Source organism: Amblyomma americanum, chromosome 3 (genome assembly GCF_052857255.1).
Source record: "Amblyomma americanum isolate KBUSLIRL-KWMA chromosome 3, ASM5285725v1, whole genome shotgun sequence".
NCBI lineage: Eukaryota > Metazoa > Arthropoda > Arachnida > Ixodida > Ixodidae > Amblyomma > Amblyomma americanum.
In genome coordinates, this window is record NC_135499.1 from 164,944,060 (window position 1) to 164,969,307 (window position 25,248).

Consider the following 25,248-nt stretch of genomic DNA (forward strand, 5'->3'; position numbering starts at 1 on the left):
GCAGCTTGAAGAAAATATAGAACAGCTGCATCTTGCCAGTACTAACTTATGAGGCAGAAACATGGAGGCTAATGTAAAGGGTTAAACTTATATATTGAGGACAGCACAGTAAGCTATGGGAAGGAATATGATAGATGTGATGTAAAGAGACAGGAAGAGAGCAGAACGTGTGAGGGAACGAAGGGAGCTAAGGATATTGTAGTCAAAGTCAAGAAGTGGGCATAGGCAGGGCATGTATAATGCGAAGGCAAGATAATCAGTGGTCAAACCACTATAACCAATGGAGCTTCAGGGTCTGTTAGGCAGATGAGATTAGGAAGTTTTAGGTGGCTTATTTCGATATTAATAATGCCAGCTTCTATTTTTAGCTTGATGATGCTGGTATGGTATGAATGATCAGAGTAGATAAAGCGGCAGCATTATGTTAGTTTCCGATACGGATTGCTAACAGAGCATGTGCATTCCAGCTTACGTTTTCGAAGAAGGTGATGGGTGTTGTAAATTCTGGCAAAGGTAGCTTAGGGTCTGATTGGCTTCATTTGTGAAAAGCATTATGTGGGATGTCCAAGTGGGATTACTCTAAAACGAGAGTTCACAATCTTTTTAGCCTGTGGTAATCCTAGTGGCTTTCAAAAGGTTCAGAGGAATCCTGCGTGTCAAGGCTTCCATTCCTTCTTGCCCAGTATGCATGCAAAAGGGGGCACGCAGGCACATGGCAGCTTAAGAAATGCCAAAATTCAATTAACAATGACTGGCTACGTACTAAAACACTCTAATATAATGCTATAAGCAGTTAAAGTATGATTAGCCCCAAGACAAAATGGGTGGAAGGAATGGTGGGGGTTGCATACATAGATTTAGATGCTCTGAGACCTCCAGAAAGCACTCCAATGAGCCCTGGGGTTCCGTGAAACCAAGTTTGAGAGCTGCAGCTCTTAAGTTATAAAGGAATGTTTGCAGTTCTGAACATGTGAAACAAGACGGGCTGTGGTGCTTACTGTTGACTCTTTTTATGCCCACCCAATTTTCGGCTTGCCCTGTGTGGGCTCTCTTGTCTGATTTCTTGTTTAATCTATAAACCGTATATCTTTATCATATTTCTTGTAACTGCAGTACAATACCAATCTCCATGTGTTACTATTATCAATATGTACTCGCATGTTGTCTTAGTGCAAGCACTTACAAAGAGGTGTGTGCAAAATTTACTGCCCTTAATAATATGTTATAGTCCTGAAGCAGGCAAGGAGCAGTTAAGATAAATTTGAGCAGGACTGGCTTGGTTAGTTGAGCACTTAGTATGGAGCAGTTTATTTTAGTGAAACATTGGGATGCTGAGGAAAAGTACCCTTGTTTATTGTGCTTTGCAGCATATCACTGCAAGTGCATTGAGCCATGGCTGCTGCAGAACAGACGCACATGCCCTATTTGCAAGCGCAAGGTGATTCTTCCTGGAATGGATCCAAACTCCGACTCGGAATCTGACGGAGAAGGGAGCAATGCCACAGAGCGAACGCCGCTGCTGGCGGGCTCGGGTGGCAGTGGCGGCAACACGTTTGGTGGTACATTTGGAGCCACAACCCCGCTGTTGCACCATCAGCCGTCGACAGAAGAAGCAGCAGACCAGGGCTCTCCCGGCCGTCCCATTGTACACACAGCGAGCTTTCATCGCGAAGACAGCAGTGCGCCCACATGTAGCTCATGCCCAACACACGTGAGCACAGCACATTCTGTTAACAGGGATGCCGATTCTAATAGTATCAGTAGTGGCACTGACGACGAGGTGCAGGTCAGGCCTGGAAGGTCGGCAACTACGCAGACTGACAGCCAGCACCACCTGCTGTTGTAGTGCATTATGTGTAACTCGCTAAAAGGGGTGGCACTCGTCGTCGTTGGCAGCGAGGCTTTCTTGAGCTAATGGAGGCTTGTACCATCCAGTTGGGGTATGCTGATGCATTGGCTGCCTGCTAATGCACTTGTTCAATCGATCTAAAAGTAATCTGAGTTGCGTATACCAGGGCAGTTAGGCTTGCATCACACGTTAGTGGCTCTTTTTCTCAAGAAACTAGAGCAACATGCACAGCGTTGTTGTGTGTGTGTGTCACATTTTTTAGTTCCCATTCCTCTGCCTACTCCCCTGCCTCTGTTTTCTGTCTGAATGTGGCAGGGCTCTCTCGCTTTTCCAAGGAAGAGCATTAGGTCTTAGCTAACCTTAAATATGTGTAACAGAACAGAAGAGGCAAAGCATGCTCACAGTATCACAAATGCAGCCATTTTGGCAAAGCTAATCTACAGTACTCTTCACAAGTTCTCGGACCGCTTTGCATGTGATTGGAACCCTTTACCACAAAGCTTTGTGGCGGTTCTGCTATGAGAATGACCGTTCTGATAATGCATGGAGTGAGCCAGGACAGTTTTTAAAGAGTAGTTGCATTGTATAGAAGCCTCTGCTAAAATTGTCATTTTTAATGCCTCAGGCTAGCAAGCTGTGGATTGTCATGTGATGCGAGCTGTCATCGCAGTCTGAAACTGAGATGAGTGCTCGGGAATCATTGCTTGCAGGCATCTCTCACTTTAGTATAGTTGTGCAGATGAGGGAATGTGAGGGGGAATTCGATTTTATCAGTGAAAGAAGCAAATGGAAAATGCTACATGACCTATGACCCCAGGTGCATGGTTTGTTTTGACGAGAAACGCTTGGATCTTTGGATTTTTGGATTGAAGACAGCTGTACAGTGAGCAGCTTTAAAGTAAAGTCCAAATAGTGGGAGTGAGTGTAAAAGGTGTTCGTGACTTGGACAATAGACTGATCTGCAACAGTTGACGCATTGTGTGTGTATGCTGTGTTTGTTTATTGTTGAAGCACCTAGAGTTTCCAAGCTAGCAGAGCATTCAGTGCGCAAGAGCCTGTGCTCCCAGCTTGTGGTGCTATGTGATCTGCAAGAGTTTCTACTGGTGTGTAATGCAGAAATTCTTTTATTTCAGCTGTGTGCATCTTATTCATTGTTTTGAGGGAATGTAACATTCATGATTATATATCGTATGTGATCTGTGGCATAGAAATAGGGCAGTGCTTAGGCAGCGACAGTAATATGCATAATTGTGCCATCCATCATGCATTATATTACATATTGATTAGTTTCCTGCATTATATTACGTTGATAATAAAACAATTACAGTAACCTTTGTGGTTTCAAGGTTTTGGGATGTAATGACAAAAGCTTGGCCTTAATCTAACTTTCATTGCACATCATTCATGGCTTGCCTGCACACGCTGGCATCCATGTGCAGTTTGTGAACACTTCATAATGAGTCATAATCATGGTCTTTGTTTTGATATAAGTATGTACATTCAGTTCCCAATTGTGTGATGGCTTTTAATATACTGTGAAGGAGTGGTGGCGGTAGTGATGCATCTATTGCCTAATGCTCGAGGTAGTTTCTCCAGGAAATCCGTTATTATACGTCTATGCTCATTTCATACTGCCTCAACATCTGGGGCCAAATTACAGAAAGGTCACAATCTCAAAATGGTCACAAAGCCGCACTGCTATTGGTCATTATGTTCGCTGGTCATGTCAACCTGTAGACTAGAGCACGAAATAAATTTGAGGTCCGCCATTTTGAAAGCATTGTGGCGCCATCTGTTGAAAGCAGACTTCCGGGCTGCCATGCGAGTGCGACACGATGTGGCGCACAGGGGAACAGCAGCTACGTAAATGGCACTGCGTTGATTTTCTATGTTGTTAGCAGCATTGATTTATATGGTCGCGCTGAAATAGCGCAGCAATCCATATTTGATACAGGTCGACATTTTTAAGGCCCGATGGGAAACTATGCAGGCTGAACACTCCACAGCGGCAGAGCTCTCGACACACGTCGCGCATATCCGTAATTTAAGTTATAATTTGCAGTGATCGAGTTTATTATCCTGCGACTTTCAGCGAGGCTGCTGTTTTCACTGGTGATGGGTTTTGCAGGCCCCTTGTCTACCAGAGCAAATGCCTCCAGTGAGTGCTATTTTCTCGAACCATGTGTTAGAATTCCGCTGTATGAAAAGGCGTCCCTCATAGCCGGAGTCATTTTGGGACGTTAAACCCCATTAAACCTAACCAAACGATGAGGTAGGGTTCAGTAACGCAGCGAGAATCGCTCGAAACTTCATCTGTATGCCGCCCTTTCCGCGATAATACGTGTACAAATAGCAGGTCTGATATGCGTCAAGCCACCATCTCAAACTCTAGCTCCGAAGCTGGCACTTGTTGCGAGCTACCAATTATGAACGTGCGTAGCCAAGATATTACGAAATCCGTGGTATACGATAATTCGGGGGATCTTGACAAAGCGTTACCCACTTAGCACATCAGCACTCGGGCTACAAATGCGAGCCGATTCGAACGAACAAAATCGGCTCGTGGGGGATCACCCCACTCCACCAAATTCATGGGATTCTACGGTCATACTGCAAGCCACCGCGCTATTTCAGTGTATCCATATAAATCGATGCTGCTAACAACACAGAAAATCAACGCTGTACTTCAGGCTGTACGGGCACCGCTGCGGCGCATGCAACCTCCGCAAGGAGCGACTCGTACCAAGAAAACAGGCTTCCAACTCCACAAAGGAGACTTACCCCGTGGCCCTGTCCTGAATGTCCGTGGCCCTGTCCTGAATATCAGCATGTTTCCATAACACAGTCATTGAATGCTAAACTTATTGCGATAGCCACGCAGTTAGGTCGACAGTTTCAAACAAAGTACTTACTTCTGCTTTTGTAGCGATAGCTACATTACGGTAGCATTTTGAGCCTTCGGCGTGGCAGCGCCGCCACACTGTCACAGGGTGCAGAGCAGCTGCCGGCGGCGCGGTGCCGGCGAAACCGAGGTGCAATAGCCGTGCACATGCACCGTGTCAAGTGGGACGCAGGTGAAGAGGGAACGCCCAGAGAAACTGAACGGTGAAAGACTGACTTCGCAATTCAACTGAGCAAGTTCCACTCGGCCAGCTGTAGCTATCGCGTCACTCCAGATTTAACCAGAGCTAAACCACCGCCAATTTTTTTTGTACTTGCCTTGTATTTCGTTCTATGCACCGCAGCAATCCATATTTGATACAGGTTTACATTTCTAACGCCCGATGGGAAACTATGCAGGCTGAACACTCCGCAGCGGCAGAGCTCTCGCACACATCGCGCATATCGCACACAGCACTCCACAACCGAGCTTCTTTTCCTTCCTCTGGCTGGTAATGCATGCATAGGCAATGCAGTGGTGCCCAGACAACTTCTCGTACTTCGAAGATGACACGGACATTTTAAGGACTTAGAGTGGCTACAAAGCTAGCTTGTTGTGCATGGCACAAAGGCACTTTGTAACGTTATGGTAGCCCGGCGGAAGATGGCACCTGTTTCCTGGGTTTCAGAGTGTATGCACAAACTGGTCCCAGCGTGGGAGTGTCATGTTCTGGTCTATAGGAGTGCAGGGCTTTGGGACTGTTTTGTGACTGTTTTGGGATAATGATCATTCTATAGTTCGGCCCCTGGTTACAGGAAACTGCATGCCAGCAGTCATATGTTGGTGGTGTATGTATTGTTGATTTTGAAACTGTAGTTTAAGTGCAATCGCTGCTTAATAATGCCATCTTTGTTTACGTAGGCAAGAGCTAAGTCATCCTTCATGTAATGGTCGTTGCATCCCTAATTTGGTACTCTGGTTTTAAGATATACTCCAATTTTGCAGGCTGAAGCAGTGCTTTGCATATAGTAAAGGCATTAGATATGCTAACACTTAGATATTGGGAAAATTGTATATAAGCAGTTTAGTAAAAAGCCTGAATAATGCACACCACTGTTGCTTATAGGTTTTTCTTTGCAAAGGTGTGCATGTATAGCTGCAACGTCCCTAAGTGGCATGGCAATAGAGCACTTAAGCAATTTTATGGCAGCCTTTGCAGGCACATCTGTGTGACGAGCACCACTGAATTGGAATATGTTTTCCATTGTTCATTCACATCTAGGCGCTGCCTTAATGATGCTTTTCTTGAAAGCTGGGCAAATTAGTTTGGTGAAGAGCTTGGAATGTATTGCTATGGCAGCTTCATATATTGCTATCAGTGGTCTTCTGACTGCTGCTTTTTTCCCATTCTGGTTAGAATTGTTTGAGCATAATGAACACCTTGGTTTATATGTACACTTTACCTGACCACCTTCCTATGGAGGGCCCTCCTTGATAATGGACTTTGTATGAAATGGTGCTGCATTCCTGTGTGACAAAACAAGACTCTACTGTGTACAGCATTTTTTATATACAGTGCAAATGCCTAATTTTGTTTTCTCTTGGTGCTCCTTTGCTGCTATTGGCACTAGTCATTGTTCTTTCTGACAGGCCTGATATAGAAAAATGTTGACGGACTCGCTGACCTTCAGCTTATTGTAAAGCTTGTGGTATAATTCGCCTGGGGTGCGTTCCCAGAGCTTGACACAAATACCACTTCTGTTTTCCGGGAGGATGAAAATAAATGTTTATTTAAATTATTTTGTGTCTGTTGTCAGTATCTGGAAAAAACACATACAAACGGTTTAATCAGGGGCTGGTAACATCCGAAACAGAACAGTGACTACATCTAACTTTAAACCTATTCCTGAACTAATGAGCACCACATTTAGACAGCACCGCATAACTTGAGTGGTAAGGAAAAGTGCTGACTTTGCGACAAATGACGAGTTCACGTGGTATTAATTCCAAGCTACAGAATGCAATTAATAGGAGATGAGTATTCACAGAGTAAATAAAGGTTGCACTGTGGATAAAAATAGGGCAAAGAACTGGAGTGACACATCAGCTTACAAGTTGAACATTTCGCTTGTCATTAGTAATTATCAAATAACATATCACATGTGTGGTGGAGCATTTCTTTTAGATGTCCCTTTTCAAAGCTTTGAATTACTTTTTCATCTGATCTTGGGCAGTTACCTGTTTACCACATGCATATATGAAGTCATTTTTGGATGTCCAGATGAGTTCAGCTTTCAAGTAGAACAAAACCATACCCACTGCAGCCCAGCTGTTCACGGTTGAATGCATCAATCATAATGCAACAAAATTACTGCACAGTGTGATCTCAGTGCCCTTCGGTAGGTTCCACTGTAATGTGCTACAGAACGCTACACAGCAAAGCAGTTATCGGTGGTCAGTGGCTAAGTTATTTCCGGACCTTCCCAAAGTATTGCACAAAGGGACTTTGCCACATACTGAACTGGAAAGCTATTAGCTATGTCATCTTATAGTACTGAGAAGCATACTGTACAATTGCAGGTAATGTTTAAAAGAATAGATGATTTGTGTTGAAATTAGCTTGGGCATGCACACAGTGAAATCAACACCTGAAGCACAATTATGAAAACTGCTGACACTGGTGCCTTGCACTGACTGTATTAGACACCTTTAGCTAGGCTGAGTGGTCTTGCAGCATGCAGAGATGGAAATTCATTTGAATTACCCGGCATAAAGGGTTTCAACATCAGCGTTATTTTCTGCACAACTAAGGCGACTGCTGCTGAGAGAATTGCAAGTTAAGTTCAATAAAACGTTCTGTTGGGCGAGTTGGTTCATCATTGAAAAAGAATACTTTTAGTGCAAAACAACTATGAAACAACGAGAACTTTTTCGTCTTGTGCTCTGTCCTCGTCCTTTCTTAGTTGTTTGCGCTAAAAGTATTCTTTTTCAACTGCAAATTAAGTACCCAGTTTCGTCTCCAATTTTCATCCCCATGCAGCGAGGAATGTGATGTGGGGAGTTTCTAAATATTGCCTTGCAAAAAAGCTGCTGCCACCATCTGCGCAAGTTTCTTAAAGGATTCATCCACCATGGGAATGCCAGGAAGACAGCATGGCGTACTTGGCTTGGCCTTAAAACATGACTACGACTGCCAAAATACAAATTTTTGCAAATTATATGTTTCAAGGAAGCGTCATTTTGCAATCATTATGTCCTGTAATAAAATATGATAAATGCACATCGCAGTAAATTAGCAGATTAGCATAAACGACCACCGAATTTGCCCATGGCGCGAGAGAGGGCTTTCTCTTCATGCCGCCAAATATAGTGAACCGTGGGAAATATTTGTTTGCATTAACAGACATAGTTTTTAGACCAAATACTTAAAAAAAATTGTTAGTTCTTAAAATACTTCACTTTAGAAGCTTCCGTTTTTCACACTGCGAAAAACAGAAAACGTTTCATTAGTGTAGTCTGCCACTGCGGGACACGTCCTTTATACAGGGTGTTCTGTACTTATCTGTCTGGGTAAAAATTTTTGCGCAAACTAATTGCTTGTTTGGGCTCAAGCTTGGACCATAGAGTAGCTTATGATAGTCTGAGTTTTTCGGTAAATAATTTAACATTGGAACTTGCCTGAATTGTCCGGAATCGGCGAAAAACTGCAGTTGTCTGCTCAGAGAAGTTCCGTCTAGGCGAGTGGAGTAGCAGACTTGACAGGCTGCACCATCTGGGGTTCTGCGAGACCCATGCCTGCCTGTTCTGAGCCGAGATATTGGTTGCGTCGTAGTCCGCCAGATGGCGCAGCCTCTCAAATCGTCTATCCCGCTCGCCTCGATGAAAATTTTGTGCATAGACGACTCCAGTTCTTCACAGATTCCGGGCAGTCCAGGCAAGTTCCGATATTATTTATCGAAAAACGCAAACTATCATAAGATACCCTGTGGTGTGTGCTTAAGCAGGTGGTTTGCGCAGGACAATTTTTTACAATTCGGACAGATAAATACGGAATACCCTGTATGTCCGTGCATAGGCGATGCTCGTGCAGCGATAAACTTGCCTGAGCCCCCGCTTTTCTATGAGAAACTAGTTTGCATGCACTAAGCGCCGGCCTTCTGCATGTCCTGGCGCTGCGCTTAGATTTTGCCGAGAAAAACATAACGTCTCTCTCCTACCACAAGTAAGTGACAGCCGTGTTCATGCTGAAAACTGCAACATGCGGGTATTTGTGTGAATTAAGTCATGAAGTGGAAGTCGTTCATGCATGCAATGCGCAGCTACCGCCAGTCTTCGAAATGAAGCAAACGTAATTCTCTGCAAGTACGGTTAACATTGCGCTTGTCGAAGTGCTTTGCACTTTTAAAAGGTATACGTGTCTCCGAGACTTCTTCGAGAAACGTGGAGAGGGGTCACGGAGCAGACTGCCGAGTTCTCAGTTCACAAGAAACCTTGTTCCCTCCTTTCACACTTTAATGCACAGGTTACCGCGGAGCAAAAACCAATTGGCTCCCAGTGAGGGGGCAAACGGACTTCAGGACTACCAGGCACCAGACACTGTGCTGAGCCCACTTTGAGTCAAGGCCTTCGGATCTCAAATGAACTGCGTGTGTAGCTGCACTAAACAACCACAAAGTGCACAAAACATCAGTAATAACTAGTGGGGAAAACGAAACTGAACAACCAAAACAATCTAATCCGTAGCACAGTCAGCAAGCCACTAGATGTCAGGCCGGTGTGCTGTCTTCCCGGCATGCCTCGGGCGTCCATGGTGGATGAAGTAAAAAGCCGCCAGCTTTCCATCTAGAGTACATAATAATATTTGGTTTTTTGGGGAAAGGAAATGGCGCAGTATCTGTCTCATATATCGTTGGACACCCGAACCGCGCCGTAAGGGAAGGGATAAAGGAGGGAGTGAAAGAAGGCAGGAAGAAAGAGGTGCTGTAGTGGAAGGCTGCGGAATAATTTCGACCACCTGGGGATATTTAACGTGCACTGACATCGCACAGCACACGGGCGCCTTAGCGTTTTGCCTCCATAAAAACGCAGCCGCCGCGGTCGGGTTCGAACCCGGGAACTCCGGATCAGTAGCCGAGCGCCCTAACCACTGAGCCACCGCAGCGGGTTCATCTAGATTACACAAAGTAAGAAACTCTGCGGGATTTATGGACAACTCTTGGGGTGAGCGGTTCTAGATTTCTTATGGCTATTCAATGAAAAGTTACGCACTGAGGAGGGCGGTCGGGGGTCTCCCTGCCCCGTTCTTAAATCCGCCACTGGATTATCGGCGGGCCAGATAAAACAAGCGCAGGGAAAAACCATGGGAAAACGCTCGTCTCGCCGGTCAGGCGGGCCCTCTGTTACAATATGAATCAGGAGATGGCGCCACCATAGTGTGTCATCGAAGGTGCCTGCCATCCTCAAGACGACACAGCGGCGGCCTCGCAACGTACGGCAAGAGAGCAAATGGCCATGAGCCAACACCCTCTAAATACTTTCTTCAGGCCTCTCCAGGCCCTCCTTTCCACACGCGCTACGTCACGCCAAGTGTCCGGTCAGGCTGCTCACCAAGCGCGGCTCCGCTGCTCCGCTCCGCTCGGTTGTCTCCCTCGATGTGCTCGCGCTTGCCCGGGCAAGCACAGACACGAACGCAGTCTTGCAGTGAGCGTCTAGCTGCTGCTTGAGTCTTTCAGCCTGGCGTTGGGTGCATTTCCGTTCGCTCCTCGCACGGCTGTGTCTGTTTCGTGTGGCCGTTTCTTGTGTGGCGTGCGTACCTGTGCTAGCGCACGAATGGGAAACTGATTGCCTGCCGTGTAGCGAGTGCAACTTCGTGAAACATGGGCCGGTGCTGTGTTCCCGGGTGCCGCGGGAACTACCAGAATGGTCCCAAAGTACGTGTTTATTGCTTCCCAAGAGACGAAGTACGAAGAAAAGCCTGGTTGCGAGCCATTCCACGGAAGGATTTCACACCTACAGAGCATTCGAGGGTAAGACTCTGAAATATTGCTTAACCCTTTGTGGGACAACATATATGTTTTGCAAGAATTATAAAAAAATTTTTATTACACTTGAAAATGAGGCGTACAGAAATGATTCTGAACAAATTTCACAATTTTATTAGGTATAGTTAAAGAAAAAAATGTGGGACGCATTTGTCCCATTGACACTAAATGGGAAAATGAAATGTGGGACGTATTTATCCCATTGACCTACACGGGTGCCACACTAGGTTAGTGTTGACTAACCACTTCATGGAATGGTCCAAAACAGGTCACACAAAGCGGGACTGAGCATGCCTTGCACAAGAAACTTGTTCGCACTTCTTTCCCCCTCGTGGAACACCAACGGCATCTGCGCCTATTTTCCACTTTCACAGGGTTGTGCTCTCTTCCCATGAACCGAACTTCATCCGATACGCCAACCATTTTGTGACCATTTTTTCTACCCTCCTTGTTCATTCTGAACGGCTTCCTGCTGCCGGTGGTTCTGAATGTCTGGCCATTGATGAGTTCCCGTCCAAGAACCAATCGAAACCCTGCATTAGAAAGCAACGACAAGTTCTAGATCAAATAATTCGAAAATTACCGCTCAAAATTCTGCCATTAGGCTTAGCAAAATGTGCAACTTTTTTCAGCATGGTATTGAAAATTTGCATTTATCTCATTATATGTCAGCTCAAATCTCAGAAACAAGAGCTGATTTTAATCCAGGGTTGTTTCTCTGAATGCAGAAAAAAGGAATTACTTACCAGGCATGTTGATTTTCTTTTCTGCCAGATCGCATATAGTCGAAAACTTCCAATGCATCAGAAAAAAAGAACGAAGTTTCAAGTTCTGGACTCACTGCCTCATCTAGTGGAGGCTGCTGAAACTATATTTAAAAGAAGTGCTGAAACCTCTCAATAGGTGGCAGCACATCACAAGAATGATTCCGGTTTCCTTCTGCTTCGTACGAGCCCTTTAGAGTCGAGCACTATGTGGGACGTATGTGTCCCACTGTCCCACAAAGGGTTAATAGGCGCTGGTAATTATCTTAGTTGTGAGCTGTCGCTCCCGGAAAGGCATGCTGTCTTTGTAGGCAATGATATCACTTCTTACACTTATGTATGAATTGTCCAGGAAGCATTTAGTTCTGTGGATGTGCATAAGGCTTGTGTAAAAGCTGTGTAAATATGTAAAAGCTGTTCACTATTCAGACTCTTTTTACTTAGTGTTTTAGGCAATGGAGAGTCATGGCGAATGGCCTTGCTTCATTTTCTCGTGCAGGTGTGTGAACTGCACTTCCACGCAGGCGACTTCATTACGACGTTGTCACACCAAGATGAACTGACAGGGAAAATAATAGAGGTGAAGCGTGACAGGCTACAGTTGAAGATTGATGCTGCGCCTTCTGTTTTTCCAAACTGCCCAAAATACTTGTCCTCAACGCCTGGACGGAGTGAATCGCCAGAGACGAAAAAAGCAAGAAGGGAAAACGCTGCTTTGCAGGAGGCTATGAGGAAGTCACTTCAGTCTAATGAGCTTGAACAGAAAAGAAACAAAGTTTCATCTTACGAGGAGTTCAAATCTAAGTTGCCTGGAATCTGCAACACGAAATTCTGGACCGTTTCTGTCGATGAGCAGTGCGTTAGGTTCCTTCTCATCGAGAATGATCCTTCACCTAATGTGAAATGCGCCTTGGTAGTTCTCCCTGATCTGTCACTTTCTGTTTTCTTGAATGGAGTGAAGCTTCTGTCGCTTCCTTCAGGCAGGATTCTGCCAGCTCAAGTATGCGACACCTCCAGCCTGTCCTTGCTGCTAGAAGAACTCGAGATAGGCTTGCATAATATACCTGAGGTGACGAAAGAGTCGAAACATACTAAAGTATTGCAGTTTGTCGGTTCACTGCTTGCAGACCTCATTGAGGACAGTGATACGACGAAAGAACAGTCTTCTTTGCTGAAATTTCTGGTTGAGCAGATAGAGCTTCTCCTCGCGAAACAGCATGTGTATAGCGCAGAGCTGCTGGTATTCGCCAGTATTTTGAATTCAATTTCTCCTCACGCATATCACTTCACAAGAGCTGCATCAAGAATCATTCTGCCCCATCCTTCCACACTGCGCCGTGTTTGCTCAAATTACAAAGCTGACCCTCTTGTGGAGCAAAATCAACCGCACTGTCTCTCCTACATCCGAAAACGAGTCAAATCAATGAAAGACCACGAGAAGACAGTGACCCTGATGATCGATGAGATCCACATAAAACCATACTTCGACTACAAAGGGGGCACAATAGTAGGATCGTCGGTTCATTCAACGGAACCAGCAACAACAGCCCATGTGTTCATGGTACAATCACTCCTTTCTGCAAACAAGGACGTCATTCACATATTACCTGTGAGCAAACTGAGCGCAGAAATTTTGCACGAGCATGCTAAGAACATAATCATTAATGTTGAGAAAATGGGGCTCAAAATTATCGCTGTGATAACGGACAACAATGCTCTGAACCGCAAGATGATGTCGTTATTTGCTACAAGTCCTCAGGTGAGCATTGTCTATCCCCATCCAGCCGATAACGCTCGCCCTCTTTTCTACGTGGTCGATCCTGTGCATCTCTTGAAGTGCATTAGGAACAATTGGATTAACCAGAAAAACCCTGGAACATGCCTCTATTTCCCTGAAATGGACTTGAGTGGAGCAATGCCCGAAGGGCCTCCTCGTATGAAAGCTGCTTCTTTCGCAGCTGTGCGGCAGCTTTATTCTTCAGAGAAGACGTCGCTTGTGAAGGCTGCTTACAGACTGAACGCAAAAGCCGTGAATCCAACCTCAATGGAGCGGCAAAATGTAAAGCTCGCTCTCGACGTCATTAATCAGTTTGTTTCAAATGCCCTCAGGACACATGGTTCCGCGTTCAAGATTCCTCAAGCTGAGTCGACTGCTCTTTTCATTGACGTTATCCTCACATGGTGGCAAATAGTCAATGTTAAGACCCCTTGCAAAGGCCAGAGGCTAAGGGACAGCATGCAAGACCCTGTAAGGTCTGTTGATGACACACAGTTAGCTTTCCTGAGCGGCGTTGTGGACTGGTTGGACGCTTGGGCAAGAATAAACATCACCAGTGGCTCGCTGACGAAAGAGACTCACAGTGCTTTGCGACTGACATGCTATTCTCTGGTAGAACTCTCGCGCTACTGCTTAGAAGAACTTCACTTCAAGTACGTACTGCTGGGCAAATTTCAGACGGATGCGCTAGAAGACCGGTTCGGCCGTTACCGCCAGCTGGCAGGATCACAGTACCACATTTCCGTGCGTCAGCTCTACGAATGTGAGAAGAAGCTTCGTCTTCAAAAACTTTTGACATTTCCACGCGAGGAAACAGAGTTTGAAGACGTAAGTGAGGATCTTGTCCCATGCAACTTTTCTGTGGCTGTCGGCGACGACGATATTACACACGCCCACTCTGACATGGATGCTATTGTCTACATTGCAGGATACGCTGCTCATGCTGCTTTAAAGAAGCTTTCATGTTCTGCTTGCTTCAGCACATTGGTGATTGAAAATCGAGAGATCGAAGCGGAAAATACTGCCATGATAGCTAACCTGTCGAGAGGAGGGCTGAAGTTTCCCCAGCCATGCACAGTTCACATGGTACTGATGACTAAACTAGTTGCAGAGAAGTTGTCTTTTGGAGCAACCGCGGAAGATTTTCTCTCCTGTAGAAATCAACGTGGTGTCGTGATTTCACAGACGATTTCCCTCCTGGACGAACACGACATTGAGACATGTGAAAATGGCCACACTGCACAAACTCTCCTGCGCTTGGTAGTACGCGTTGCAACCAACGTTGTTCTAAACAACTTTTGCAAACTAAGAAATGATGCCATACAAGACAATGCGCAGCAGAAGGCCGCAGCCCGGAAAGCAGCAACGCTTAAGAAGAAGTAAGTTTTATTCCCAAGCAATAAAAATGCTTTGCGCACACTTCATTGCTGGTGTCTCGTCGTTTTTTATTGTAAGGGTCAGATTAGCTGTACAAATACTCAACAGCGCAACATTATTGTGAGTGTCATTATTGCTGTGTGTGAAAGCTTTAAGCAAAACACAATACAGAATAAAACTAACACAATGCGCAGTAGACGGTGTTTTTTTTTTCAATGTTCACGAACTTCTACTTTAACAACTAGATATACGCATGTGCGGTCTGTGCGGATGGATTTTACCGCACGGCAGACATCATGTACGTGATAGAACCTAATAATTAGATGATTAATTGAAATTAACTAATCAATTTTTTATTATAATGACCAATAATGCGAAATTGGCGGCCGTATGCTAAATTGTTTATTATAAAAAACTGTATTAGCAGCTCGAACTTTCTTGACAATAAGGTGTTCTGCAATAAAAAAAATATATAAAGCAGATAAAATGATAGCCTAAGGCGCGCACAAACTAGCGAATTTCTTTTCTGCAGCAACGACAAAAATGAAAATGAAGGAATCACTTATAAGGCAGCTACGTACGGCAGTACCCGAATAGTGCAGACGGGCGCGGCGCGCTGAAATCGCGGAGCGCGGGGCCTGCACGGTCCCTTGGCGTGACGTCACGCGGCCGGTGGAGAGGCCTTAGCATTGAGAGGGTGTTGCATGAGCACACTGTGACCCTGCTGTGACCCTATAATAGCTCGTGCTTGGCTTGCGCTTCTGTAGCACGACGTCTTCAGGTAGGCCGAGATGGGGTGGTTTGCGAAACATGCGACACCGCATTCTTCTACCACGGTAGCATTCGTTGTGCTGCTTTCAACTAATAATCCTTGGGCACAGCATTCCCGCCGATATTGCGTTACACGACATACCGATGAACTAATCGAGGTCGGCGAAGAACTTTTATAGCGTTTCAAACTGGGCTAGTTCATTTTTCACTGGTTTTTGCATCTATTGCGCTTTTCAAGAAACTTGGACAGGACGTTGAGTGTAGCCGCGCCGGCGCCGTGGTGGCTCAAGTGGTTAGAGCGCTCGGCTACTGATCCGGAGTTCCCGGGTTAGAACCCGACCGCGGCGGTTGCGTTTTTATGGAGGCAATACGCTAAGGCGCCCGTGTGCTGTGCGATGTCAGTGAACGGTAAAGATCCCCAGGTGGTCGAAATTATCCCGGAGCCCTCCACTACGGCACCTCTTTCTTCATTTCTTCTCTTACTTCCTCCTTTATTCCCTTCCCTTACGGCGGGGTTCAGGTGTCCACTGAGATGCGAGACAGATACTGCACCATTTCCTTTCCTCAACAACAATAATAATAATTGGTTTTTGGAGAAAGGAAATGGCACAGTATCTGTCTCATTCATCGTTGAACACCTGAACCGCGCCCCCGTAAGGGAAGGGATAAAGGAGGGAGTGAAAGAACAAAGGAAGAAAGGTGCCGTAGTGGAGGGCTCCGGAATAATTTCTACCACCTGGGGATCTAACGTGCACTGACATCGCACAGCACACGGGCGCCTTAGCGTATTGCCTCCATAAAAACGCAACCGCCGCGGTCGGGTTCGAACCCGGGAACTCCGGATCAGTAGCCGAGCGCTCTAACCACTGAGCCACCGTGGCGGGCTTCCTCAACAACCAATTTTGAATTTTTTGTTAAGTGCAAGTACGAAGACAGAACGATATAATGCGCAAAGCATGCGTTGCGCTTTCGTCCTCTTCATGTTTCTTGAAGATGTCAGAAATGGAATAATCGGCAACTTCTTGACCGGGCGCAGCCACCGTTATTAATGTCTTTCGTATTTATATAATTTTCTGGGTTTTCATTAAAAATGAAATATTTGTCATGAGACAGCAATCTTTGTTGTTTCCTTCTGTCTGTATTTCGTCCGGCCGCGCTGTTCCACCAAAATATGCGCCTATACCAACTCGCCCAAGTTTCCATCCTATCATTTTAGTTACCAGTAGTACTCTCGGTCATTGTACCGCTAAGGTAGTCACGGCACAACCTAGGTTATGTGCGGCAAGTATCGGACATTTGCAGTTTAGGAGCCTTGGGGAACATTCTATAAGGGTGCTATTTTTTACGCTCCAGATATCTTTGAAATGATGCGGGAAGAATGTGGAACTTCTGCCGTCTTTCTATAAGCTTGGGCCGGGACAGTACAACGATTCTATTCCAATTCTATTTCTTTTCATCCTTCGTCATAACTATGTGCCGCCACGCCGTTGTTATCGCCGGGAGCAGCCAATCGGCGCAGTTGATAAGGCTGAAATAGAACCTAGTGGAAAATTTGTTCTATTATGCCGGCCCTGCAGCCTATAGTAATGGATGATGTATACTGGGAGTCACAATTTGTGTGCTCTAGACACACTAGAAATTATGTGGAAAACAGGTGCAGCATCTGCTATTGTACTGTAAATCTGCAGTCTCGTATAACTGCAATACGTATGACATATTGAACTGAAAGTATTACAATTTCTACGTACTAGATACACTGGAAATGATACGGGAAGCTGCGACATCTACCGTTGTCATCCTGGCATCCTCCATGTAAAGTCCCCTGTAGTAAAGGTTGATCCTGTACGTTCCATAACCCTGAAAGTGAGAAACATTTTACACGACATGCTAGGTAATTAGTGGCACAAACGAGCTCCAAGAATGAAGGAATAAATGCGGTTTGCATTTCAGCCATTCCACTGTCCTCACCACAGGTGGCGCTGAACGCTGTTAGCATCTTTAGTCACCTTATTAATTTTTGCGAGAACGCAACTTTCTCAGATGGGTTACGATTCACCAAGTTATTCTCGGAAAAAAATTCGCTCTGTTACATGCAATAAATTTTTATATTCTGGATAAGCGTTGTTTCGATGCCATGTGCGATCGCCGACTAATGTGTTTTGTATGCATTCCTAACTCACGCGTTTTCAGTGTGGCGCTTATGGAGAGCTGTATATAATTGGTCGCATCACGGCGCCGAGCAAAATCGTATTTTTGAAATTTAATAACTGCAATGGCTGTTATTAAAAGCCAGCACCAAATGCCTAATGCAGCCTTGCGCCTAACAATAATGTTGTAGAAGTTATCTATTAGAATGAGGCTAACAGGACTGCAGGTAGCATTCGCCCGTTTTCTCAAGAACCCGCACTCTTATGCATTCGTTATCGCAGAGAATTTAAAACATTTTCCAGCCTCAACCGCTGGCTCAGTGAAACTGCGCACGAAGCTTGCATATCGCGGAGTTTTTGTTTCGTAGTAAGTTTAACAACTGGTTAGGCTGCGTATCATGGAATCGTCTGCGCCTCTGCAGAGAAACCCGGTGTTCACGGTCCCTAGATCTCAGCAGACGATTCCGAGCTTGCACAAACGTCACCGCAATATACAAACTCATTGCGTAGTTTCGCCGCAAACGAGCTATAGTGGTTGAGGCAGGAAAAGTTGACTACAATAAAGGTACACGTCACGGTATGCACCTCAAGAACCCTACTTTTAAATATTAGAGAGTGTATACGCGAATACATTCAGTATATATCAGTAGGAGGCAGGAAAAGGTCATGCGCATGATGCCACTCCTGGCGATTGACATATTTCTACAGAAGCGGTACAACGTGTTGTGGGTGCCGCATTCACTTTTCATTTCATAGTGAGCGGGACTGTATACGCAGCGCCAAGCTATCGAGAGGACCTCGAGGGTGCGTGGCTGAAACAGCCATCTGTGCAACGTGACAAATATCGTGATATTGGAGAGATTTAGTAAAGCGCGATCCGCGCAGGCGCAGTTGGCACCGAGGGGCGCACACGTGCGCTACGCAGGCGCAGCCCCGCGTAAGCGGACCACGTTAACGTAACGCGGATCGCTCTATGCTAAATCTCTCCAGTCGACTACCAGCGCTGTCATAATACGCATTCTCAGCAGCAATTACGGTAGGCATTAGAGAAGTGCCACGCGTGCGCTTCCATCTTTTTAGGGGCAGGGTTTCGTGGCAGTGGCCTAGGACGTGTCCACCGCACCAAAAGGCCCGCATGTTGCTAAGCCCACCTGAACTACATGACCACAAACCACGCAGTTACCCCCCCGCCCATAACACCCTTAGCGGCAAACAATCGCCAACCAAATATTGCGAGAATGCGGCTACTGGGGCCGTATCCTGGAGCGGTTGGGTTTAATTCCCAACTGCTCAGCTTTCATTTCGTTTGAAAGGAGCTGTTCTCTCGCCGAAATTCGTGTTTTTCTTACCTCGGAAGCCCGTATGTATTCATCGTCAAACTGAAAATGGCAATGCCCGTTCTTGCTTTGTAGAAAAGGGGGCTCGTGTTGACCGCAGACACACGTGGTACGTCGGTTCACGACGCATCTGTTCATAAGTAGCTGTCATTTATATATCTCTCGACAACGCGCACGTTTTGGCTTACGCCAGAATCAACGTCTTTAAACAGCACAAGAAACTATGCTGAGACGGTCTCTAAACAGCGCAGAAATAATCACGGATTTAATAACTTATTCGCGTGTGTTCCCTCCCGTTATGTGAATAAGAAGAAAAGAATTGTGCCATTGTTTAGCCTGATTGACGACACTGGCTACAACACTCCGTTTGATACATAGCAGGCAACGCTGCGGAGGCTGCGGAAATAGTGCGTCCGGGAAGCCATATTTCCGCCACATATGATTTGTTCTCGTAGCCTTGCTGAGTGCTTGGACAAATACAAAGAGCGGTATAAAACGAAGTGGTACTGCTTCAAACCACAATCAAAGCTGTGAGGCGCTCAGTGGTCGGGCCTTGTGACTACAGTATTTACCGAGTGTGGACTACGTTTTAGGCGCGGATGGAGTCAGAGCGATTCGTGCTACAAGCCGAGTATCATACCACCAAGTCTCAATGAGTCACAGGACGGAAATGTGGCAGGAGGTAAAACGAAGTGCAGGAGGTTGCCATTCACGTTACTTGAGACTTGCGCAACGAAATATGTCGATGCTCACTGTGCTTGTATAGCGAACTACTTTTTGGGCGCGGAATTAGCCTGCGCCACGGTATGAAGGATATTCATACACCACGACCTGCGCGTACAGGCGCGCTAACTTTGGCAGCGTTGACTGCTATGTATGAAACAGAGTATAACTGTTCGATTGTTTTCGCCTTACATGACATTTCACTCCGAGTGGCAATGTCCGCTTGCATTACGCGACCGACGATTGCGTCGCCTTGCTGATATCGTCCTGTCCACCCATAGTCAAGGTAAGTGAACGTATACGGGCTCATGACGTCCGAGTGGTGACATCTGCGCGTGTGTTCTTTGTCATTGGGGGTGTTTGCGGGTCATTGCATCGCTTGTGGCAAGCAACGGCACGAGACCATATATTGATTTGTGCGAACTCAGCGTCGGCGCGATTGTCAGAACGATCGCGTTATCTGCGCTACACGTGGAGCGGGGCTACTAGCAAGAATAACAAGTTGGAACATGTGTTTGTGAACAATTGATGTATGGGGGCGGCAAGGTATAGGAAGCGACGAGCTTCGGGGACGAGTCATTCATTCGTAACGCAGCGTGATCGGCTTTCTCATGAGGCAAAGTACCTCAGTGCATTAGTAACGCCATACGACTGACCAGCTGCATTCTGCTGCTTGTAGCGAGCGCACGGCATAATAGTTGCATCATTCCCGGGAGTGGCCGGGTGTGGGATCTGCATATGTCACGGTGCTTTTCTGCCGCGGCGACCGCGCTGCACGCTGACTCGCCTATGCGGCAATCTTATTTACGAATAGGCTTTCTTTTAAACGCGGTACGTCTAGACGCTGGATGATTACGTTTGCGTTTAGTCCTGGACGACCGAGTGAAGCAATTCGATACGCGCCATCGCTGGAGCTTACCATCAGTAGCGCAAGCATGAGGTACAGCGTACACGTCAACGTCTCTTCGTATTTCTGGAGAAAAAAGAAAACTAGGCTTAGCAGCGATGGGCATAGAGCGAAGGCAAATAAGAAAGACCAAGAGTGGACAGGGTACTTACAAGACCAGCAAAGCCTTCGTTGCTGAAGATGTGGTCCTGTGGAAGCAGTGCTTAATATTATCTTTTAATCAAGGTCAACCCTATATGTCATATCGTGTGCGATAATGCACTAGAACACCTCGCTATGTTGCGAGGTGGAAAGTATGCGACCAGACGTAAGTTTTAACCTGCAGTAATATGACATAGCAGCTCGAACGATAAGCTTCTTTGCCGCCAGCAGTGCGTATACGTTAGGCGAGACTAAACGGCGGGAATCGAGCATATCTCGTGTACCTTCTAAATGCCGTATGCAGAGAGGTGAATTGCAAACAAACGCGCTGGTGTCATGTAGGCGTGCTAGTCGGTTTCCACTCACTATCAGAAGGCGCAGTTGATCGTAGACGACGGGAAAAAACGTTGCTCCGTGCACGACGTCGAAGATGGCACCCGTGCCTTTCCAGACTACATTCACGATAATGAGGGCTTTCATGCTCTGTTGAATAAGAAGAGGCGCGTGTGTTTTTTATTTATAGATACCGCGGTCTTAAACATAAGACTATAGCACCATAGTAGGTTGGTTATACAAACATTTGCACAGTAAAAAAAAATAGAGAAAAATATACAGCAGGTAAGGCGTCACCAACAACAAAATTACTACTCCATACTACAGTAGTATACAAACATTAGAAAAACAACATCACAGAGGTGTCATCCCACACGAGCGCATAATACAAACGTTCGAGCAATTGAGTGAGCCAGCTCAGATCACCAAGTAAGTTAAAGCACCAGCTATTGTAGCAGTGACTCAACCAATGACAACGAATTCGATGTAACTGCATGGTAAGCAAAATTGTTCCATTCAGTAATGCTTCTAGGGAAGTAGGAATATTTATAGCAGTTATCTTGCTGCCAAAGGTTTTATTGAAATGGAATGTCGCATGCGTGTAGCATAGCCTCTAGATTAACAAATTATTAGCGAGGTGTCAATATTGTGTTGCCCATTGGTCATCAAGTGGAAAAAAGAATTTCAAGCGATAAATACGATTCATATCAGTAATGGATGGTAATCCACTTTTTCTGAGAAGGTCAGTAATGGAGGAGCGGCCATAAGAATGAGATAAATCTGGCTGCTTTTTTTTTCTAATCCTTTCTAATCTGTGAATATTGGTCCTAGTGTAGGGGTTCCAGATGTTTACAGCATATTCTAAGATTGGCCGGACAACAGCGTTATAAGCAAGTGAACGAGCTTCAGGTGTAGCAAACCGTAATGTGCGCCTCAAAAAGAACAGTTTCCGCAAAGTTCGCAGGTATAGTTTTGCATTAATCTTGAGCCTAAACGAAACCGGCGAAGTCCAAACTTAAGATGAACACCTTCGCTCAAAGTTGTTGACATATTTCCACGAGAATAACGAGTTTAAGTTCTGTGATTAGGCAGAATTAAGAAGACAGAAAATATACAAGGCACACGAGCGGACCAAATGTATCTGCAAGCTTGAACGAGTCTGGACAGTTGTCAGTCCTTTATCCAGTTTGCTATGTTCCGTCATCTCCCGTTGTTTATTATGAGACACTGCAAGTGTAATAACTACGAGGATTGGCAGCCTCTGTTACGGCAGCGCTAACCAGCTGTCATATTTAAAAGATAAGCTAAAAAGCGAATCTTGTTCGTGCATAGCCTGTCCATATTAAATAACGAAAGTCCAGCCATATTCCATTGTACTCACGAAGTAGACGCCAATCAGGAGACCAAGGTCTGTCACGACTCCGGCGAGGAAGCGGACCACGAGCGTTATCACGTACAGAAGCAGAGCTGAAACATTATACATGCTCAACACAAATATACCTACATGGAAGTAAATTTGTAATAAGTTCTCCTATAGTGCACTTTCTACAAAAGTGAGGGTGCTAGAGGACAGCTTACTCTCTTTTTACTCCCCTCTACGTAGAGTGTATACTATATATCGTCTCAGCATATATGACGACGCTATGGCTATGTGCGCTTGTTGCTAGCGCTTAAAAGGCCTACACGCAGAAAAAAAAGCATGCTTACACTTGATATGCAGCCCGTGCAAGTTTTCTCGAGGACAATCAGGTAAATTAAAAGAAATATACCGCTTTATATCCGTGAGATAGGCACGGCTGTATTCACGCCTGAGAAACCATTTCATAACATGGGCCAAATGTTGCCGGCTCAAATTGTGCTTCATTTGATAGTACTGCGTGTCTTGCTGTTGTCTTCACAAGCCACCTGCCCTGATGCTTTCATAACTGCGCTACAAGCTTCGACGCGACAGCGACATAAACAGCAGCGGATCACCCAGAAGCGTGCTCATAATCGTGTGTGACAGCAGGGGGCACATTGGCGAAGTCATTTTTGTTGAGGCAATAAGAGGCTCGCCGTCATTAATAGTATATGTAGTATATACCGTAACCAACATCCTATAGCTGTGGCCACGACTGAGTGCTGCTTGTGCCGTTCCGACTCAATTCAAAAGCGATGTAATATTTCTGAAACGCAAGAAGTAGATTTAAGAGACGGGAAAAATGGCGTACAATAAAAATAAGTAAAGGCGTAATGTTCTCCCTCGTGTTAGTCTAATGGGCGGGTTCGAATCAAAGATAGGTCAAGTGGCCGTGATCATCCGCCAGACTACGCCCACTGCAGGGCAAAGGCCTCTCCAATTAACCCTGTCCTTTGCCAGCTGCGCCCACCGTATATCTGCAAACTTCTTAATCTCATCCGCCCACCTAACCATGACCATATTAGGCTTAGACGAGGTGCAAACAGCGCGAAGTGTCAAAAACACGAGTTCGTCACATTAACCGCAGATTGCTCACTTACGCTGTTGTTCGATGTCGAATTCCAGGAGCACCTTGTCTTTCAACGTGAAGAACAGCAGGATGGAATTTACGAGCTGGAAAGAGCCGCAGCGGTCCAGTTAGGCCTAACTCTTAGACTAGCGCGATACGCCCCTAATTCCGGGACGTCGCTGTTCTCAAGGCGCGCGTCATTACTCACTAGGCATTGCAGAGAAAAGATGGCGATGCTCAGCTTGGTCTGGAGCTTCAGCCAGGCGATTCCGGATCGAAACATAGCTCCTAGTACTTGCTGTGTTGCTGGCGCCTCTGGCTGCGATTCGCACGGGTGCGCGACGAGAGAGGACACGCTCTTCTTCTTCTTCTTCGTCTCTTAAGAGGGCTCGCTTAGACGGTAGGGGAATCGGCCGCGGCTCAGTGAATTTATTCGGTAAGAATGAAGATTAATGCAGTTTTTTTTTGTCCCCCTTCGCCCTGTTTAGTTTGCGAACGAAAGACACTCCAAGAGATGCGGCTCAGTTGGGGAGCAGCTCGTTTTCCCTGTATTTTTGTCGTTTGCTTCTTCGTACTTGCAGACCGTGGCTGTTTGTTTCCTTCGTTCAATGTAATCACTAAACTTTTTTTTTACTGTTCGGTCGCTGCCGTTCTTCTAATATTTTATTGTTTAGTGGAAGTACCAGCTGGAATAGGTACAGTTAGGAAATATGCAGCATGTACGCAATTCGCATATAAAGAAGAAAACACACAGAACAGCACTGGCACTTGACTGCTTCCTTACTGGAAAAGACACCAATGCTATATATGCATTTTTTTGGAACTGTCGTTAATCGTGGGCGTTTCAGTTTTTCACGCAGCACATTTCACTTCTCGCATAAGGTGATCTTTCCAATAAAGAAATTGTTGAGTGTCAGTGCTGTTCCATGTGTTTTCTTTTTTGTTTCGGCATGTTTTGCGTGTGTTGATGTCATTCAAAAATAGGGTAGGAAACGGCATTTTGTGGCAGTGCTTCTTCGTTCCAGGGTTTTCCTTTACTAGAGGGCGGGAGGTGAGGGATTTACACAAATGAAATGTGTATACCAGCTGAATGGTTTTCTTCTTTTTATTTCTTTACATTTTCTTATTGGGTGCATCGCCGTCCCTGTTTTTAGCATATCCACGCCCATGCTACTAGCCTTGGGGGCCTTCTCATATATTTGACTGCGCAAAAATTTTTTCATCTAGCGTGGCTGCCATTTTGGTGTGCAGGGCACTGCCTAGCTTGGAGCCGAACACGATGCAGTGATGCCAGGGAGGCATAATGAGATAACCATACATACACACTGACGCTGCTCGCTTATAAAATGTACCGCCTGATTTGATCCTGACGTGAGGCAGTGTCTCGGTTGACAAGGACTTGAAGAAGCTTTTATTAAGCAATAATTAACTCTGCACAGATTTAAGCAATTGGGTTAGGCCAGCTTTTAGGGCACATATTCTACATTCAGCTGCTTGCTCTAGAAAACGAGATTTTCGGGAAAGCGCCTTTTCGGTTCCTTATGTCGACTCGAAAAAACTCAGTCGCGTTGAGCAACTTTCACAAAATTTTGGGCTTGATTTGACTGTATTCGAGAATTAAGGGCCCTATGCTCCCCTTCGGTGGCTTAGTGGCTATGAACCTCGGCTGATGTGGTAGTGGTGTTTCATGCTGATGTTTCAACATTAGAGGCTTTTAGAACAGGGTGACCCT

At 45.7% G+C, this 25,248-nt stretch overlaps 2 protein-coding genes across 3 annotated transcripts in view; one reads left to right on the forward strand and one right to left on the reverse strand.

Moving 5' to 3' along the window:
- gzl (godzilla E3 ubiquitin protein ligase) overlaps positions 1 to 6,529 on the forward strand; it is a 27,585-nt gene extending 21,056 nt beyond the window's left edge. For both annotated transcript variants that reach the window (XM_077658672.1, XM_077658673.1), the window contains exon 9: positions 1,368 to 6,529. In XM_077658672.1, the coding sequence (XP_077514798.1) occupies positions 1,368 to 1,846 (479 nt within the window). In that variant the 3' untranslated portion in view covers positions 1,847 to 6,529. The remainder of the gene's footprint in view (positions 1 to 1,367) is intronic.
- On the reverse strand, positions 6,234 to 23,855 carry LOC144125360 (uncharacterized). The gene is made up of 8 exons (XM_077658674.1): positions 23,725 to 23,855; positions 23,548 to 23,620; positions 22,430 to 22,515; positions 21,082 to 21,198; positions 20,727 to 20,762; positions 20,587 to 20,640; positions 17,209 to 17,317; positions 6,234 to 6,550 (listed from the first exon to the last, which is right to left on the reverse strand). Exons 1-8 carry the CDS (start codon positions 23,797 to 23,799, stop codon positions 6,522 to 6,524), a joined length of 579 nt encoding a protein of 192 aa, XP_077514800.1. The 5' UTR covers positions 23,800 to 23,855; the 3' UTR covers positions 6,234 to 6,521.
- Positions 23,856 to 25,248: the final 1,393 nt, after the last annotated feature.

Coding starts and splice junctions, on each gene's coding strand:
- LOC144125360 (XM_077658674.1), bottom strand. CDS start 23,799: ATGTTTCGATCCGGAATCGCCTGGCTGAAGCTCCAGACCAAGCTGAGC. Junction 20,763..21,081: donor ATCAACTGCGCCTTCTGATA/GTGAGTGGAAAC, acceptor CTGCTTCCACAG/GACCACATCTTCAGCAACGA. Junction 17,318..20,586: donor TCATGCTTGCGCTACTGATG/GTAAGCTCCAGC, acceptor TCTCACTTTCAG/GGTTATGGAACGTACAGGAT.